Raw genomic sequence first — 19,948 nt, forward strand, 5'->3', positions numbered from 1 at the left:
AGGATCTGCATCCTTCGAAGGACCCAGCCTTTGCTGTCTTCGAAGGGGAGTCCTTCAGAGAGACCTTGTTAACCTCGTCAGCCGTTGTTAAATGGGACTGTCTAGCCTTTGGAGCATTTCCTGGTTGCGTCACCAGATGTTTTACCCTTACGTCACGATTTATGTCGCCCAGGCCCGCGAAAGTGACGATCTACGTCACGCGATGTCAGCATTTTCTCTCTTTCTTTCTTCTTTTTTCAGGCGCGCAAAGATTCTTGGGATATGTGAGGCCACGAAGGATCGTAGCCGTGCATCCTCCAATAAGAGGGAAAAGGAGGTTGCATTTGTGGGCTGCATCTGGAGGAGCCGTCAGATTAGGACAGCCTTTGTGCGCCATAGTGACGTAAATTGCCTTCAAATGCCCCTCCAAGGGATGCAGACCCTGAATTGAGACACAGCAAGTGTCTGGAGTCCCCAACACTGTATATATGTTAGATGACAGGCAGTATCTCCTATCCCGCTGACTCACTGAAAGCTGGTGTTTTCTGTTGAGCTCTTGAAATGTTTCTCAAGCTGCTGTTGTCAGATTGGCCGACCCTTTTTTTAAAGAAGATTCCAAAAAAAATTAACAACCATAAATGCTGAAAAGAATTCTTGAATTTTATCGACTCGTGGCCCTGAAGTGAAAAGTCAAAATGGATCGTGACGCCTCCAGAGTCAGAGTGCAAAACTGTCACTCTTAATTGACATTCAGATCCATTTAAAATATCAATTCAATGATCGCTTTTCATTTGCTACCTCGCTCTCTCTGCTGTCCACTTACACCTGAAGGAGAAAACTCATTCCTCTGAGGACAACAATGTGAAAATGTCGTCCAGAGAAGACAGATGGTTTGAAAGAGGAGTGAAATAATCCATCCGCGTCAAACCGGAACGACCATCATTGAACAGAGGAGGCGGCCTACGACATTACTTATCACCCACCTACAACGCTGTACTGAGTTCTCTCCCCAGACAGCTTAACAACCGTTCACACCTGGGCTCACCTAGCTTTAGCAACCCACATGAAGGCCGGTTGGATCAACGACCCACAAGTGGCCCTCAAGACTCTGAAACTCAGAGCTCACGTATGTTCTTAACGACTCTGTGAGGACACTCCCACACAGAGTTTAAAAGCCTGCAACTCCTCTCCAGTTAGTCAGAATTGAGGAAACCTCTTGGATGAGAGGAGAAAGATCTTCAAGACACTGAAGTCCAGTTGCCTACAGTACAGCACCAAGATGTACCACTTACTGTACACAGAGTCATACATAGAGGGGCGGGAAGTCTGGACCTGGTGTTACGCAGTGAGTTTGATCCTCACCCCCTCTGCTGATGTGTCTCTCGTGTGCTATACGAGTTAAATGTGTCGTTATTTTTATTCTTCATCGATGTTTACATCAAATTCCTTCTTTCTTGCATATTGCACGAGCTCCATAAAGTTCCTCATCTTCATGCAGACTGTTCTTATAATCGGAGTGACAAGATTTTAGGGGAGTGAGCCTCCCGTTTGACAAATTGCATCATGGGTCATCAGAGATAAGAGATGAGTCTAAACTATGTTTGTTTTTTACAGAACGCTGCACACTGGAAATGAAAATGCATCACTCATGCAGCGATGAGTCTGGTGTAAATCAGCTGAGCAGATCATGTTCTGAGCATTCGGATTCATCACGCCGCTCTGTTCCTCATCTACACTCCGAGTGTAACGAGCACACTTCCTCCCTGTGGTGCTGTATTTTGGAAGCCACTGCTCCGGCTGATTTTAATGTCAGTTTCCCGTGGAGTGATATCATCGCGGTTCAAATAAAGTCTTGAATTCCTGACTTACTTTTTGATAGAGAGCTCTGTAGGACCCATTCTGCACCTCATCCCACGCTGAGTGAGGACTCTCTTCTGGCGTCATATCGCTGAGCCTCAGGCAACTTGGATTCACTCTTAATTTCCCTCCTTGAGGAGAGCTGGATTGCCTTTATTTCACAGTCTTTGCCAGTGTTTCCTTCTCTGTTTCTACTTAAAAGGGCTGCAATATTTTATGTTTCATTCTTAGAAATTTAAAACATGAACTTATCCCTGGCAGGTTATTGATTGGTAGGAGATTCCAGCATTTAAATTTTACCTCACCTTTTTGATTCAGTTGTCGCTCGAACACTTGCGTCTTTATTGCATCTCACCAGCTTTGCCAGGAAGGTTATAAGGTTTTATATAAGTTGCTCCCAAAACACATTTTGGATTTTCCCATTTTCACAACAGTAGGTGAGCCGGGTGTAGGGGAGGCTTGTTGTTGAATGTGCAGTCTATCAAATGATCCAAACCAACATGGTAACAAACCAGGTGGACTTAGAATTTTTCACAAAACAATGGTATAATCAGGCCCTGAACAGAAGGAATCACACCACAATCAGTGTGCATTTACAGAAGGAGCATAAGACCAAGGCTGATTCTGAAGGACATATTTCCTTCTCTTTGTGTTTCTCTGCAGAGCAGCTATGGAACAGGAGGTAGAGTGAAGGCAGATTATCCACTCGTTAATCGATGACAGATGGCATTTTTCTCTAACACACGGATGTATAATATAAATAACAAATGCTAAAATGGGTTGCCAAACATACACTATATTTCCAAAAGTATTCACTCACCCATCCAAATAATTGAAATCCGATGTTCCAATCACTTCCATGGCCACAGGTGTATAAAAGCAAGCACCTCGGCATGCAGACTGTTTCTGCAAAAGACTGGGTCGCTCTCAGGAGCTCAGTGAATTCCAGCATGGTACTGTGATAGGATGCCACCTGTGCAACAAGTCCAGTCGTGAAATTTCCTCGCTCCTAAATATTCCACAGTCAGTGGTATGATAACAAAGTGGAAGCGATTGGGAACAACAGCAACCAGCCATAAAGTGGGTAGGCCATGTAAAATGACGGAGTGGGGTCAGCGGAGAGGTCGCCAACTTTCTGCAGAGTCAATCGCTACAGACCTCCAAACATCATTTGGCCTTCAGGTTAGCTCAAGAACAAGTGCGTAGAGAGCTTCATGGACTGGGTTTTCATGGCCAAGCAGCTGCATCCAAGCCAGACATCAGCAAGTGCAATGCAAAGCGTTGGATGCAGTGGTGTAAAGCACGCCGCCACTGGACTCTAGAGCAGTGGAGACGCGTCCTCTGGAGTGACGAATCGCGCTTACCCATCTGGCGATCTGTTGGACTAGTCTGGGTTTGGCGGTTGCCAGCAGAACGGTACTTGTCTGACTGCATTGTGCCAAGTGTCAAGTTTGGTGGAGGGGGATTATGGTTTGGGGTTGTTTTTCAGGAGCTGGGCTTGGCACCTTAGTTCCAGTGAAAGGAACTCTGAATGTTTCAGCGTACCAAGAGATGTTGGACAATTCCACGCTCCCAACTTTGTGGGAACAGTTTGGGGATGGCCCCTTCCTGTTCCAACATGACTGTGCACCAGTGCACAAAGCAAGGTCCATAAAGACATGGGGGAGAGAGTTTGGTGTGGTTAAACTTGACTGGCCTGCACAGAGCCCTGACCTCAACCCGATAGAACACCTTTGGGATGCATTAGAGCGGAGACTGAGAGCCAGGCCTTCCCGTCCAACATCAGTGTGTGACCTCACAAATGCGCTACAGGAAGAATGGTCAAAAATTCCCATTAACACTCCTAAACCTTGTGGAAAGCCTTCCCAGAAGAGTTGAAGCTGTTATAGCTGCAAAGGCTGGACTGACGTCATATTAAACCCTATGGATTAAGAATTAGACGTCACTTAATTTCATATGCGATTCAAGGCAGGTGAGTGAATACTTTTGGTAATATAGTGTACTTTGGTGGATGTTAATACACCTGAGCAGCCTGCCAGATTAAATCTATGAGCGGAAAATGCTATGTCATGTGTATGTGTGAGAGACGAGGCTCCAAAAATAGAAAATCAATATGTGGCGGCCAGTGTTGATATCAGGCCGGCACAAATAAATGAATGAATGTAGGGGAAACCCTGCAGTTAAAATCGCTAACCTTCTACAGCTACAACGGTGGATTTAAAAGCCGAAACAATTAGTTTGTTTGACAATTGACAGCAAATTCATCTTAAGCTCTTATTCTAAAAAAAAACACACCGGTTTTTATTTATAAGGTTTTCTGCTTTTCTGTACTTTCATATAATTTACAAGATTTCGTCAAACTAAAAAAGCTATTGTAAGACACCTTAGATCTCAGAGCTGATCACTTGTCGAAGCTCACGGCTCACAAATAAATGTGTGACACTCTCGACACTGGAGACAGAAAATAGGGAATTGTGTGAACCCAAACTGCATGTATATCAGTTTAATATCTGTGTCAAGGAGAACAGATGAAAATCAGGACAACATGGGCCAAAAAAAGACGTCAGCGCTTCACATCACCAAACAGGAATATAACACTGAAAACAACTGACAGACACACGTCAGGTTTAAACAGTCGGATAAAAGCCGCCATAAGTTGTGTGTAATAAGACCGACCTTCGTAACTTTTGTTTTAGTCACATTCGCTTGTGGCTCAATGGTTGCAAATGTTGATCCGTCCACCATTTTTGGTTTCGGACTGAAACAAACTCAACAACTACTGGACGGATTCCCAAATTTTGGAACACATTTTGGTACAAACAATCGTATAGTCAGTAATATTAAATCTCCTTTCGATTGACCTCGACAACAACTTCACAGAAAGGTCACCCGAAAAGTTAATATCTGGAGATATATTTGTTGTAAAATATTTTACAATATTTAATATCACAAAAAGCTGAAACAATAATTCCAATGTGGCTATCTTCATGACATTTTTTGTCCATTTGCTAACAAAATAAACACGTGTATGTTTGTTTTTCCACTTTCAAAAGCTTAAAAATAGGCTTCAAATGACTCCATCATAACGTGCTATATTTAGCAGTATTTCAAATATTTACATTGATAAGAAACTCACAGAAAACATCTCACACTGTGTCTGAAAGAGATTTTAAAGCTCTGGGGGAAAAAAAAGCACATTAATTCAAAACTGTGACGGGATGCCAACCTAACGCAAAAAAAGTAATAGTCAAACTTGTGTCGACTTGTTCTGTATTCAAGTTGCCGTTTCTTCGCTCGCAGTATTCTCTCTCCTCGCGATCACGATCTCTCGTCTGCACCTCACATCTAACAAACGCTAACAAGATGATAATTACATCACCCGTGTCACAATCACGGGGTTAATTATGCGCTGTTGTGACTTGAGCAATGTTAATTGTCTGTTTGCAGCCAAACTAAAAAACTAAAACAGCGAAAAGAGAAGAGGAGGATTATGGGTAATTCATTTGTTGGGAGTTGTCAGACAATAAATCTATTAGTGATTCAACACATACCGTAATTATAAATTATTGAGATGACGTGAGGGTAAAATGCTTGCGCGCGTATGTGTGTGTGTGTGTGTGTTGGCTAAAGCGAGGCAGCTGGTGAGCTTTCAACGAGACGGATCAGTTTGACACATCTTGGATCACAAATGGCTGGATTACGCTCTAACTCCTCTCGTATTTTCATTTCACGTAACGCACTCCAGAGCACTGGTGGAAGTCGAGCGGGCATTAGTTTAGACAAACATGTATTCAGTTTTGTTGACTCCGTCTCCCCCGGAAAAGTCTTAACGGAGAGTCCACCTCGGCAGCACCGAAACAAAGCGTTTGTTAATTATAAAAGAAAAGGGTGAATGACACTAATGTGTAAACATAATGAGCTGAGAAGTTTTATTTGCAGAACCTCCGAGCCTGTTTCAGATCTCACCGGCACATTCCCAGAACAGAAAACACTGAATCATTCATGACTGTCTAATTTCAAACAGGCTGCAGAACTGGTGTTGAACAAACCTCTTTCTTCCCTCTCTGGCACGACTCAGAGCCTTCGTATAGCGACGTTCACGTACACAATGACAAATAAAAGGGTATTACGCTCACAAAACACACACTACGGCAGCTACGGGTACAAAGTTTCTGCTTTTTCTGATTCTTTTCCTTTTCAAGTCCAAGAATTTGTCTTTGCTGATAAGGACCGAGGAGCAACAGCCACTGTAGCGATTGCAAAGAGGTGCGAGAGAGTTTTGACAAAGAGCAGTTTGTGATGCTTCATCACGGCTGATCTTATATGTACTCTGGTTCGACACGGTTTCTTGCAGATCGTGCGGCTGACATCTAAGAATCGGGGCATTTGTCCATCACGTCTGAGCAAATTGTCGCTCTGTTGTCTCTCCACTATTCCAGTGTTGGTCAGAAATAATGGTCGTCATTCAGTCACTGGAGAAAAGTGGCATTGGAGCCCCTCGACACTCCAGCAGCTTTGAAATCAGTCTGTGGGCCGAGAACAGAGCAGACACAGTTCTGTGGTTTCCTCCGTCCACCTCCCCTCACAATGTGTCGCATAAGAGCTTCTGTTGACACTACAAATCTTCACAGGTACCGACAAACGTGTTTATCATACATATCTGCGCTATATTTTCATAATAACTCTTGAAAATGGATACAGTTGGATAGCTGAGAGCTGGGTTAATCCACAAAAGCAGCACTCTGACTTCATTTCAGCTTGATACGATTGCAACGACAATATACATATGTACAGACTGTGGCTTCGGTCTGCTGCAGGAGTCTCCCGCGCTCAGAGAGAGAAGACGCCGGCAGGTGGAACTGGACCACGTGGACACAAAAATAGAAAAACAGAATCGCTGTACATATTTAAAGGGAGGAGTAATGCCTCGCGGTCCATTTTCCTCTGAACTGCGCTGGTCCTCCCATCTGTTTGGTACGACTAGGAGGGTCCTCAGCACGCACCCCTGCAGTCTTTAGTGTCCATTGTTGAGCAGATGAAGGAGCATCAGCAGAAGGCCGGAGGCGGCCTGAAGAATCAGGCTGGGAGGCGAGGCAGAGATTGGGAGGCTGCTGGACGGCAGGGTGGACTGGCCCACTAGCTGTTCGTTCTCCAGGCCCTTGGAGGAGACAGAGAGATCGGTTAATGGCCACTACTTGGATTGTACAATGAAAACAAAAAAGATCTACTACTTCTACGGTGTGTTTACAAAGAGCCCGCTGAGCTTCAGGTTCACAACTACTCATCACTTAAAAGGAAGTTTTTTTCACAGTATCCCCAGACTGCATTATACCGTTGCGCTGCGAGCTGGTGTGAGGTTATAGAGTCGATCAGTCATAAATACTCACCATGTCTTGGGTGTGAAACATGCCTAACTGCACATTGGACCTTGGAGAATCGCCGCAGTATTTACGTATGTAATTACGTTTTTATGATGGCGAACCTGAGAACCATTAATCGTCACTTGGCATTGAAGGCGGGCTTTGTGTCTTCCCTTCCCACTCCGTATAAAGATAAAGGATGTGTGGGTGTGCAGCATACATATGCAATTCATTTTGAATAATACTCCTGAGCTGACGTTGTTACAGGTTTTCCTGGAAGGGAATAAAACATCTTTCCTCATTTTGTTTGCGCGGAAGCCGCGAACGACCGCAACGAGATGGTTTTCGCGGGATAAGAAGGAAACGTATTACGAGAAAACAACTTCATGTCGCTGTCACGAATGCTCCCTGCTGTACGTACGACGGTGTGAAGCTGCTGAACACCGAGCACGACAAGAAAACTGCCCACCTGTGTCGGTATTATTGTATCCAGGATGTTCCTCATGGTCTCTATGGTTTCTTGAGGAGAGGTGGTGCTCCTGTTCGTGCTGCTGCTGCTGCTGCTGCTGATGCTGAGGCCGGGGCTCGTCGTGCCGGACTGGCTGAGAGTCGGCTGCGGGTCTGTTTCACTTCCGAACGTCACGAGGGCGTTCTCTAAAAAAACATAAAAAATCTGTTATCTTTATGTTTTCATCAAGTTCCACTCGTGTCACTTTCAAACCACAGGAGCTGCCTTTCATCCGTGAGCGTTCGCTGGGCCGGAGCTGGTTTGGATTCGGTCAGCAGAGGCGAGAGAGAGAGAGAGAAAAAAACAGAAAATACTCAGTATTCTCTTGGAGTATCCAAACTGCACCTGCCTCTCCACATCGACCTCATTAACTCATAGACCATTTGCACTGGCCAAAACAACTCTGAGACCTCTCTCTGTATCTTTCCTAGGCAGGGGGCCCGAGGAAAGACTGGCACAAAGATTCACCTCGCTGCACACACGCAGACAGCAAAGATACTCATGGTGTGTGTACAGGTTCAATGATATACTTGCTGAGGTCAGTAATAAGGACCATTAATTATTCAAACTCCAGAGCGGGGGTCATAAGCAGAAGTGGAAGGAAAGCGTTAGTGGGAGAATCAGCATCAGGGAACTCGGCTGAAGAACAGAGGAGACGATAAATTACAAGACCCTGACGTTGCCCCCTATTATGAACTGATTACATGTGCTTCACTTCCTTCCATGTTGTTTACATTATTTATCTCATGTTGTTTCCTCAGGTCACCTTCTTAACCCTGCAGTTAACACCACACTCATGGTAATCCGGTGGACTCTACATGCAGTGTTGAACATGTTCTGTGTTTTTATTTTCATCTGTGCAGCTTCGACAGACATTCAGCTTTCAGAACTCTTCCTTCAGGGCTCTGGCAGCTAAATATGTGGTTGTGTTTGATAGTCAAGCATCACTTTAAGTCTTAAGTGCTTTACAAAGTTGGGAACATATTACACCCTGATTAGCAAACTCCCTCCCTTGATGTATTTTTAGTGACTTTGTCGCTGTGTCGCTGTGCGAATGGTGATATTGATTTGTTAGTCACTTGGAACCAGACTGAAATATCTCTTGCTGACGTCTGTGGTGCCCTGACTTTACCTCTACTCCAAACACGAGTTTGACATTTGTGTTTTTTTGTGAAATGTCCCAACAAGAGTCGGATCGATAGACATGAAATTTGGTTCAGATGTTCGCGTGTCAGATGATTTGATGTGGCTTTAGTGATCCGGATCCTCTGACATTTCATCCGGTGCCATCAAGCCAAAGTTTTAATCCGTCCAATACTGTGATTCATGACGTCTGCCAAACCCATCAGCCTCAGCTGCACTTTGTTTTTTTATCGTCAGTTAGAAAATGCTGGCAAAGTACGTTTCTGCAAACCATAATGTTACGTTTCCCCAGAAAGCAAAACCTGAAGGACAGGAGTCGCAGTTTGGGAAACTAAAAAGCTCTGCACACATCACAAAAAAGAGTCAAAGAAAACTGGTCCCTTTGTGTCTGAAAAGGTGACAGTGGGAAAAAAAAACACAGCCCGCCCGCTGAGACCTCAAAATGATAGACGAACGAAGGATCGGAGGTGAAGTTGGAGTCAGTGAACAGGGGAAACTGCAGCCCCCTCACAAAGTCTCAACAGCTCCTGATGACCTGAGACCAGGATCTTGAGAAATCTATGTTCACAACAGGACCTCTGTGAATCTCTGATCTCTGTCCATAACAATGAATTTCAAGCAACCCTACATTTCTTTAGGTTCAATTACGGATTTCATGTTGAGACAATGCAGGACTCACGAAAAACACTTAGTTAGGGTTCAGAAAAGAAAATACCTGCCTTGATCGCCACAAACGCAGCTGGAGATGTTCCGACTTCCTGTCAAAAATATATTATTTTGTCACCATTAACACGGCTGGAAATTGTCCCGAAGTCTCCTTAAAAACATCCCGTGGTTTCACACTTAGAAATGTTGAAACACAGTCTTGAACTGCGGTCACTGGCTTCTCACTTAACTCCGCCTCCATCCCCTCCACCTCCCGATATACAGCCTTTTATACTTGATGTAATTTACAAGCAATAACATGATAGTCAACCTGTTATCATGTGAAACAAAAGGTATTTTCTTGTTACGTATAACCATATAAATGTCATCAGTGATCAGGAGAGCTACCTGAACTGTAGCAGCTGAATCAATGAAAGTGTCAGATCAAGGAGGACCCATTATTGATCGGTGCATCAGACCGAACTTCCGGTAGAGCTGCAACGATTAATCGATTACTCCATCAAAAGACAATGAATCGCCAACTATTCTGATAACCCTCAAGGTACGAAGGAGTGTTTGTTGAAATACCAGCTTAATGGTTAAAACTATAAAAAGTCTTCAGCAGTTTTTCTGAGGGGAAGTTTTCACGAGTTAGCTCTCTAACTTTCTCCCACATAGAAAAACGAAAAAAAAGGTACATCAGGTGTTTGGAGGTGATTTAATAAATACACAATTACTTAACAATCACGGGGCCGCCTTACTTATAATTCACAGAGAAGTGACTGTCTGAACACCCAGGTAGAATTACCAAGGAAACAGCTTGAAGGGGATGATTAATAACTCGAGAAAATGAAGTGAGCGAGTGCACAGGAGAGAGACGAACACAGAGTCAGAGACGGAGCGGCCTGGTGTTAATTCTGCAAATAGCGCAGCGGCTCTGATTTAAAACACACTGCTCTGCTACTGTTTCTCGCCACGCTGGGAAACATCTGTCTCACTGAATCCCCACAGCTCCACCCTGTCACTTTTTTTTTTTATTCCATCACAGAACTTATTTACTTTGCGTCTCACACCGTGTCTCTTTGCATACTCCCTCTTGCATGTTAGTGCGAATTATTCTGATTAGGGACCACAGTTTTTGTATTTCACTTCATAATGAAATAACTCCGGCTGCAACAGTGGCGGAGTGTAATTATATCAAACAGCAGCAACTAAAACAAGCACCTGAGGTTTTGTATAGCTGTGCTTAACACTTTAAATGTAACCAGATTGGTGTGAGACATGAAAGTATCCATATGGTTACTTATTTTAGCTCAGGTGATGAAGATCCAATGAAGCATGAACAACATTATATTATCCTTAAAGTCTCGGAGGAAGGGGGAGGTTTTTTTTTTTTATCCACTCCAGGTATCAAAATCCATGTAACTCCTGAGAATCTACAACCTGTTTCCTTTCTGAAACCTCAGTTCATGATGGATTAAAGTGTACGAGAAAAAATCTAGCTAATTAGCGAGTTTTACAGGTGTTGGTGGGTGGATTTTGTTACGTTTGAAAAGAGCCTGGCTGGCTGTTTTACCCTGTTTCCAGGCTGTATGCTAAGGTAAGCTAAGCTAAGCAGATGCTGGCTGTAGACTCTCAACCTGGTGTACAAAGAAGTGTTGTTTCTTTAGATTTCTGGTGTTAAATTCTTTTTATAACTAAACTAATTTAAAGTTATTCAGTTGCTTCATCACTCTGTCTTCCAAACGGGCCAAATTAGATCGTAAAAATGTGTGAAACAGCCTTTCACATAACTGTTTACATAAAGATTCTTATTTGCTAAGTAAAAAATCTTTCAAAAGCTTAAAGTGAAGTTGTGAAGTTTAAAGTTCAGTTTTGTACGAGTCATATGCGACGTACTGTATTGACATTTCTACCAAACTCAGCACACTTTACATGTTTATGAACTGACTTTCAGCAGGTTGTGACTGCAGTTGATTCTGTGTTCCAAAATTTGTAAGTGTCACACCACCGTATATTTCTAACGAAGGACCACAGCTTCTGACGTTTGTAAAACATGACACTACTGTAAACTTCTAATGAGAACTGGAGACATTTTCCAGTCGTGCATTTTAAGCCAACACATGTTTTTTTCCTAAACCCAACCAAGTGTTTTTTTGCTGCATAAAGGAAAGCAGCTTGTGTGGTTTTGCAGAAACGTATTTTGCCGACATTTATCCTGCAGATCTGGTCTGCAGATAACATCGTCCACTACAGTTAATGAATGTAATCTCATTTAGCAGCAGCAGTCAATTTCCCTTTATGTTTGCAGTAAAACAATTACAATCTGAAAACTGACAAATGAACACTGAGTGAAACGATGCTCTTAGAATACAAAGTATCTGATGATGTCAACGTTAAATTATAAAACAGTGGACAAAAAACAACATAAAGATGCTTGAAAAAACTAAAATACATCCTTTAATTAAACTGGATGACATCAGTTAAACAGGACACTGAAGTAGCGTATAGTTTTTTACCCCCCAGTACCTCAATACAAACACAACCCCTGCTCTAAAAGTCTGTACATTCCAGGTCATTGTGGATATAGTGACTCACGGAGACAGATGTTGTCTGTGAAGAATCCCAGGAAGTTATCGCAGTCTTCTCTCCGGCTCCCGCTGGCAGAGCAGGAGCACCACGGAGCCACGCTGGACGTGAAGTTGTCGACGTAGTTGGGAGTTATCGTGCTTCCTGCAGGGAGACCGCACACGGGCCTCAATCAGTATAAAATATTCATTCTCCTCTGAGTTCTTACTCTGTTCACATAGTGCTTTGTTATCAACATTAATGGACACTGCATCTCCTACAGCCTGACCCGATGCACAGGGCTGATAATATTCCAGCGGTGTAGGTTGGACTGTCTGTGCACTGACTTGTGAGAAATACTCCAATTTTCTCTTTTTTAGGTCACAGAAGTGTCTGGCATTGAGCTTTTCTTTTTTTATTTATTTCGGTAGCTGTTTTTTTTCCCCCTTCGCCATAGTGGAGGTAGGATTTCAAGTGCTTTAATAAATACAAGACAGGAATGAAAATGCCAAATGTGTGTTTGTGCTGAGGGGCACCATTTCAAGTTGTTGAAATGCATTTGGTCGTCTCTCCGGCACGCCGAAAAAGAGAAGTGGCTGTTCTTTTTCCTTTTTTTACGGACCGTTATAAAACAAATTAAATATTGTGTAAAGAGGCTGTGTTTCCGTAATGAGAGATTTTTATGCTTTTGTATCTTAAACCGCGTTGAACTTTTGTTTTTCGGGGTTAGAATTATACGTTTCATTTATTCTCCCACTCACTCCGAGCCGGTTCTGTATTTATTTAATGTACCCTGCAGCTAGGTTTGACTCATTCCTGCCGTCCTGTCGCTGCACAGCTTTTCTCTTTCCCTCACCTAACGCAACATATGGCCTCATATCTCACTCCACATCCTCTACATGCAAATGTTCCCCCTCTCTCCGTTCACGTGTTACCTCTCAGGTGTGCACCTACCTATGAGCCCCGTGTAGGCGAGGAGGCAGGCTCCGTGGTTCCCGTGTTTGCAGCCGTTGGCAGACGTTTTGGAGGGTTCGCAGTCGTACTGAAACTGCGCCAGGCGAGACCTACGGAAACACCAGGCCCGCGGTTAGCGAGAACATGATCCCTGTGTCGTGTGATGTAAAAAAAAGTTTGCTGATTCTTTTTTTTTTTTTTTACACATTCTTTATAACTTGGTCATTTAATTAAGAGTTTGCCCGTCTGACATAAAGACTTATCGTCAGCCGTGGCGAAGACTGAAAGCATTGGACTGTAATGTGGAAGTGATAGAAAGAGTAATATATTTCATCCCCCAGACCTGGGATCATTAGTAAAGCCCTCTGAGTGTAATGGGGCTGTGAAAAATAATGGCCATGACCAGAGATAGCAATGAGCGATAACTCTGATCCATCTGGCTCTTTATCTGTGCTAAATATTTAATGTGTTATTCCAACAGGCTCTCTGGGGTGTTCTAACCGACGGTGGTAGAAAGCTTTAGGGTAAAACAGCGGGCCATTTTGTTGATTGAATGGCTGTTTATTTGGTTTCAAAGAGCCGTAATATTGAGCAGCAGCGGCCAGAAATATGTATGGTGAGGATATCTGGAATCTGTGTCCGAGGAATACTGGAGTAAAGTGGGAATGGTGAAGGATTGGCTTCGCTGATTCGGTGTACCTTCGGAAAAAGAGGCGGATCGTTAAGCAATATCAAACTGGGAGTTATCAGCGTATTATAGCGATATGTTATTGTATCCATATGAGACCTTGGCTACATGAGGAATAACTTTAATATCTATTACAGACATTAGAGCCTATTAAAACATCTCTGTCTCTAACCGGCACACGTAGTCGGCGTTGCAGATCCTCATCTGTGTAATGCAGCTGGGCTTCTCCGCGCTTTCATAGGAGCAACCGGGCACGATGGTCTGCCGTCGACGCTCCGCGCACGCCGTGTCGGTACAAGGGCAGAAGAGCAGCTCGTGCGTGTAGTCGGCGGGGACCCGGTCGAAGAACCTCCTCAGAGCCTTGTTGCATTTGGGCCGGTTGCACAGGCCCGACTTGGCGGTGGGTTTGATACAAGCCGAGACGTATTCCGTGCGGAGCTTCTGGCACAGGTCGTCCACATTGCAGGCCTTGGCTGCATCCAGGCAGCGATTCACAGTTGTCATGCCAACATCGGAGTCTGTGGATGGAAGTGAGGTCAAAGACAAGCGTTAGATATCAGTGGAAGGAAGCACAGCAACAGGGCCAAAAGGTTTCTGTCGAGCGTGTGTGACCTGCGGTATGTACGCTGCTTATTTATTCAACATGCCGCGATGTAATCTCGCCCGGGTAGAGGGTTCAAAAGTGGAGATCTGTACTTCGGAATTAAAGATCGGCTTCAAGGTGGAAGTGTCTGTAAATAAACACTGCAGTCTAATTTCCAGAATAACAAAAGGAGGTACGAGGAGGGGAGTCGGTTCTCACTTCTGTTGTGAAAACAGAACAATTTCTCAGGACGTAAGTAGAACACAGTGGGCTTCTTTGCATTGTTTTTTGATGTTAATTTTGTCAATCCTGGCTGTTCAGACGTCAGAATTCAGACTTTGAGTTGCAGCACTCAAAAGCACTTACTGCATTTTTGCTGTTCAACTGCGTCCGCTCTCTGTCATCCGCAGAAGTGCGTCACTGCTGCATCGTTATGGCTCATCCTCCATCTGTTATTTCAACGTTACTAATTCTGCAGACGCACAGTCACAGTCTGCTTTTATCAAACCTTTAGAATATGATTACCGGGTGGGTCTTTTTTGTGCCCTCATGACTGAATTCTCCGCTGACATTACTGACATCACACGTCCCCGGCAACTCAGTAAGACGCAGAGAAATTAACACAGGTGCTGATTTAATCAAGCCTCAGGAAATGCGTAACATACTTGATATCCGAGCGTAACTAGGTGCAGGCTACTGCTGTGTGATCCACCCACAAAAGGCGTCAAAACGACTTCCTGTCATCAGTGAATAATGCGGACCTGCCCTGCTGAATGGTCACAGTGGGTGTGAGCCCTGGTCCTCGGTGTGGGAACTTATGAATGAACCTCTTGTGTTCACGTTGCCAGGGAAATGAGCAGCCAGCTGACCTTTGGGTGGTTTGCTTCAGGGATGACTCATCACTTTTCTGCAGTGTGTTTGTAGTTTTCTAACACTGACTGGCCGTCAGCCTCCACCTGTCACTCCGGGTGAGACTCTTTAGGCACCTCGCGATTCAATTCTGAGTCAGAGAGCTACGAACTTCAGCTTTCCTCACAGTTTTTCAGCATCTCTTCTGCGCTCAGACTTGATCTTTCAGGCGAGAACTGCGACGCATCTAAGATGTTTCCCGCGAAAGAAAAAAAAAACGTACTGATGCAGGTCACTTCTTTCTTTTCTTGTTAAACGGAAAAATGATAATCAAAAGTTTCTGTCTCAGACATCAGCTTTAGTAAACATCCTACATGATGAACATGTACAAATTAGACATTCAGCTCACGTTGTTCACATTTAACACCGGGTTTGTAATTTTGATATCCACCAGATGTAATTTTCTTTTCAGAGTTTGGGCTTATTTTAATCAATTCTGTGAGATTGCATTGTTATATGAGCCTGAGGCCATATGAAGGAATGCCCGCATTAGTATTCATGGACGGTCTTGGATCGCGCTCCTTCAGTGTCTGGCAAAAGAGTAAGGTTGCCATCAAACAACTTGAAGCCAAAGAGATCATTTAGGATGCTGGAGTTGTGTTCAGATAAATAGTAATACAGGTGTAACTTTGTCTGAAGAACAGAAGGGACCTCTGCTTGCCTTGGGCACGCTTCCAGGAAAGAAATAAAAATGTTTATCTGCGAGAACGAAATGTCTTCAAAAGGTAGAAAATATTAAGGTGAAAGTTAATGAAGGTCGGTGGACTTGCCAGCTGTAATAGAGGCCAAGCGGACGTAGTCGTAGTCCCTCTGCACGGTCTCATAGGGAAAACTCTCCACCAGGTTGAGTCCTGAAAGGAAAGTAAGCACAGGTAGAAACATCTGAATACTGTAACATCACCTAAACAATTCCTGAGGCTCCACTTGTGCTTCTTCAGCTCAGTCTGATTTGTAAACTGCACTCTTAACCACTGACCATGTATGATGGACTGATGAAGGCTCCAGTAGATGCTCAGGCAGTTCTTCTCCTTCTTCATGCCTCGTTTACACTGGCAGCCATGCAAGGGGCTGGACAGCAGGGCGGTCACGGCGTTGGCACACTGGCTCCTGGCGCCGGGGCCCAGCTTCACGCTGCCGTTGCCCGCCACGCACTGACGCAAGGTCCGCAGGCGTGGACTGCAGGTCTCATCGCTCGAGCACGAGTCTCCGGCCACCAAGCAGTCTCTGCCGGCCAGTATAACCTCTAACAGAGCTGCGAGAGAGAAGAATCACAGCACAGAGAGCCCAAAGATAAGAGCACTTGAGGCGGCAGCACAGGTGTCAGGTCATGAGACGAGAGGGAAGATAAGGAGTAACAGAAAAGCTGAAAAGTCTCAGAGAGAAGTCAGCAGTGAGAAAGTGAAGAAGGCAGGAAAGTAAAGAACGTTTTAACAGTTGTGAGAGGATATTGAGCAATAAGTTAAATCAGCTGTGAGGCTCAGTGAAAGAGCGCCGAGATGAGATTCTTTTCAGCTTCTCAAGTATGCGATCATTACAACGCCCTCTCCTACCAACCAGTGAGAAGTTTAATGGATGTGGTTGATACACCCGACTGCTCTGTTGCTTCAAAACCTGAGATGCGTCATCCATCGTCAGCTTGGTGAACTCAAAGATATTGCGGTTTTTGAGATGAAGGGTTTTCAGTCCGTTACTGTCGAGGCGACGGACGATCTCGAATGATTCACGGTAGTTTTTGTAGCCTTGATAGCAGCCCTGCTCTAACGATGGCAGCGTCGATCCGCCTGTCGACCTCTTTGATCCGAACTTCAGACAACGAGAAAAAAAAAAATCTCCACTGAGCTATTCAGTTTCCTTCTAGTACACGAGTCAAGTATATTCAGCAGAGAACGCGGATAAAAGATGTGTGTCATGTAGAGATAAAGAGAACATGAACAAGTGGGAGAACTGTAGACATTCATCCGCTGCTCGTCACACAACAGAACCATGACCGTTTAATGAACTCTGTCTCCACGAACAGATGGGGATGGTAGTAATTGGTTTCCTTTTGCATGGCTCAGGTCCAATGACAGGATATGTTCTTAGGATAAACATGAACGGACAGAACAATTTAAATTTATTCAAAGGCACATGTATTCTGGCGTAATAATTAGCGGTAACGTTAGCGTTCGGATAATGAGGGAAGACATGATAATGCAGCGTGAGTTCATTATATGTTCCTTACATGTTTCGAGCTGACACTTGGAGGCGTATGTGGATGGAATTAAAACGTAATTAACTGCTGTGCTTATTATACGCTGCTGTGTGTGTTGAGTTTGAGTCAGCCCATTATCGCTGCATGGAGTTTTGCTCGCCGTTTGTTTTGGTGAACAAAGCTCACATTTAACTGCACCGGAGTCACGGCGAGGTGGTCGGCTGGACGTGGGGATGGATAAAGCTCTGGTCCTGGACATGGAGAATAGGGTTTACATTCTGAGCCCTGTTTGTAGAGGACTAGGCAACTAAAGTACGGAAAGTCAATTAGCCTAAAAGGAAAGAGAGCATTACGTCACTGAGTCTTGTTTTGGTGCTTAACTGTGGTGTCAATTAGGGGTGTTCCAACAAGGGTACCTCACGATTCGATTATGGGAGCTTCGATTCTTCAATTCTACGATTATAACGATTGTCGATTCGATTCAATTATTGGTGCCACGATTCTTCGATTATTGCGATTTTTAATGCTTTTTTTCCATACAAGATTGATTTTGTCTTCATCTGTGGCTGCATTTGTAAATAAATAGCCTATCAATTAGCTCAGTTCCTCTAAAACTACACTCATTAAGTAAATAAGGTTTTTTTAACATTTGACTTGTATTTTTCAAAGACACAAAATATTTAATTTTATGACTATGTAAACATTTGCACTTTGACCTACTTAACTTTGACCAGGGAAAGCTCCACTTGCAGGAGAGCCCCCTCTATTGGCGGAAAACACTGAAAACAGCAAATGGCGTAGGTCTTGTCAGTCGTCTTGTTTGCTCTCTCATAAAATCCAAAGTGCTTTCACACGGTTGCAATGAACTCCAGTGGCGAGAGAATCGGCCACTCTTTGGGGGCTGCTAAAGCTGTTGCCATTTTGCAAAGAAACTAAAGTTGCTGCTCCGTTTGTTGTGGTCCCACTCACTAAAAAGTCCGGGCGACGCACACGCTAAGGTTCGGTTACGTGTTTTTTGTTCCGGTCTTGCGGCAAAGCATCAACGTAAATTAATCGATGCCAAATCGTTACGTGACGCATCGCGATGCATCGCCACATCTATGAATTGCACCCACCTCTAGTGTCAATGGGAGATGCATGGAGAAACCCAAGATATCGACACCGTATGACAAAACTCTGAGTAGGTTATCGACACACTTCGTCCCTCGATCTTGTTTGGGAAAGGTTACGTTTGACCATCCAATCGGTTCCGCTGCACAGAACACAAAGCCCAATCTTACAGTGTTGTCATACGCAATCACAGTGTTCAGAATTTGCTTAACATTTTTTCTGCATGGAGACGTAATCTTTCAGGACAAGAATCCCAATGCATCTAAGAACTGAGAGCACAAACTCTTTCCTGACCTCAACAAAATGCCGGCAGTGTCTTAAATCTTTTTTAATAATGTCGAGTCACTTCAGATATTATATTTTAGCTGATATTTTAGCAGAAAACAAATAGAAAACACAAATAGTTTTATATAAATGTAGTTTCGGGGAGACAGGTTCACATTTGGGATCATGAGGATATTAAAAGATAACTATACTAAAAACAAAGTTGTCTTCCTGGGTGTAAATTACCAGAATCTTCCACATTGTGCAGCCCGATAGAGCGTGCGCACACGAGACTCACACTTTTACAAACTTCAGACCGCCGCTAACTTGAATGGGAGCCTTTTACAAATGGATCCAACTCTGACTGGTAACATTCATCATCTTGCGGGGTTTCCAACAACCTTTTAAAGCTGCTTGTTCACAATATAAGCTTTATTGTGTTTGTCACGAAACATTGTAATTGCACAGTTTGCACACTGTGTCAACTTGTCTTCAGAGCCGTGTGCACTACCCACTTGAAAGCCTTTTGACAGTACGCGCAGTAACGTGGCAGTGGGAGCTCAATATACAATATCGCCAATATACGTGTCAAAAAGTGTAAAAATGAATTTCGCAATTAGCAACGTCATCTTTTCACCGGAGAAGCTTTTTGTCAAAGAGCTCGGCTCATGAGCCACATGAAGCACAGACCCTCGCTGGAGTTAATTGCGGTGTGAAGCTGCCACTCTTCTTTTGAGTCTTTATTGCACTCCCTGCAGGGTTTTTTTTATTATATCATCTCTGAAAAAGTAGAATGACTTCTGGACAAAATAGGTTATTTTTGTAGCTCTGACCACTCTTATGTTTCATGGCATGTTCGCACATTGTTTTTATGTCGTTTAACGTTAAGAGCTTCATGTTGCTGTTGTTTTTTTTCGTCGTCTCCGTAGAAGAATGAAATTTAGATTTGTGTTCTCAGGTTATTCTAAAAAACACTTTCCTAAACATCACCCACAATAAGCCGAGAGGATCCAGCACTGTAAATTCACACCACTTCTGTTTTCACTCATAATGTCTCATCTCTTAACCCGCCTGCTTAAATCAAATATGTTCAGTTTCGTGCTGCTTTCATCTACTGAGGTATTTCTGAGTGAAAATTGCAGCAGCCAATGATTTGAGCTCCAAAACAAACACACTCAAACACACACAC

General features: G+C 43.8%; 1 protein-coding gene across 1 annotated transcript in view; it reads right to left on the reverse strand.

The window, feature by feature from the left end:
* Positions 1 to 4,324: 4,324 nt before the first annotated feature.
* Positions 4,325 to 19,948, reverse strand: part of gfra4b (GDNF family receptor alpha 4b) — a 51,814-nt gene continuing 36,190 nt past the window's right edge. The window contains exons 2-8 of the mRNA XM_030395337.1: positions 16,171 to 16,446; positions 15,965 to 16,045; positions 13,875 to 14,220; positions 13,015 to 13,124; positions 12,091 to 12,225; positions 7,666 to 7,850; positions 4,325 to 6,994 (exon numbers count right to left, since the gene is read on the reverse strand). Coding sequence (XP_030251197.1) covers positions 6,851 to 6,994; positions 7,666 to 7,850; positions 12,091 to 12,225; positions 13,015 to 13,124; positions 13,875 to 14,220; positions 15,965 to 16,045; positions 16,171 to 16,446 — 1,277 coding nt within the window. The 3' untranslated portion in view covers positions 4,325 to 6,850. The remainder of the gene's footprint in view (positions 6,995 to 7,665; positions 7,851 to 12,090; positions 12,226 to 13,014; positions 13,125 to 13,874; positions 14,221 to 15,964; positions 16,046 to 16,170; positions 16,447 to 19,948) is intronic.

Source organism: Sparus aurata, chromosome 18 (genome assembly GCF_900880675.1).
Source record: "Sparus aurata chromosome 18, fSpaAur1.1, whole genome shotgun sequence".
NCBI classification, from domain to species: domain Eukaryota; kingdom Metazoa; phylum Chordata; class Actinopteri; order Spariformes; family Sparidae; genus Sparus; species Sparus aurata.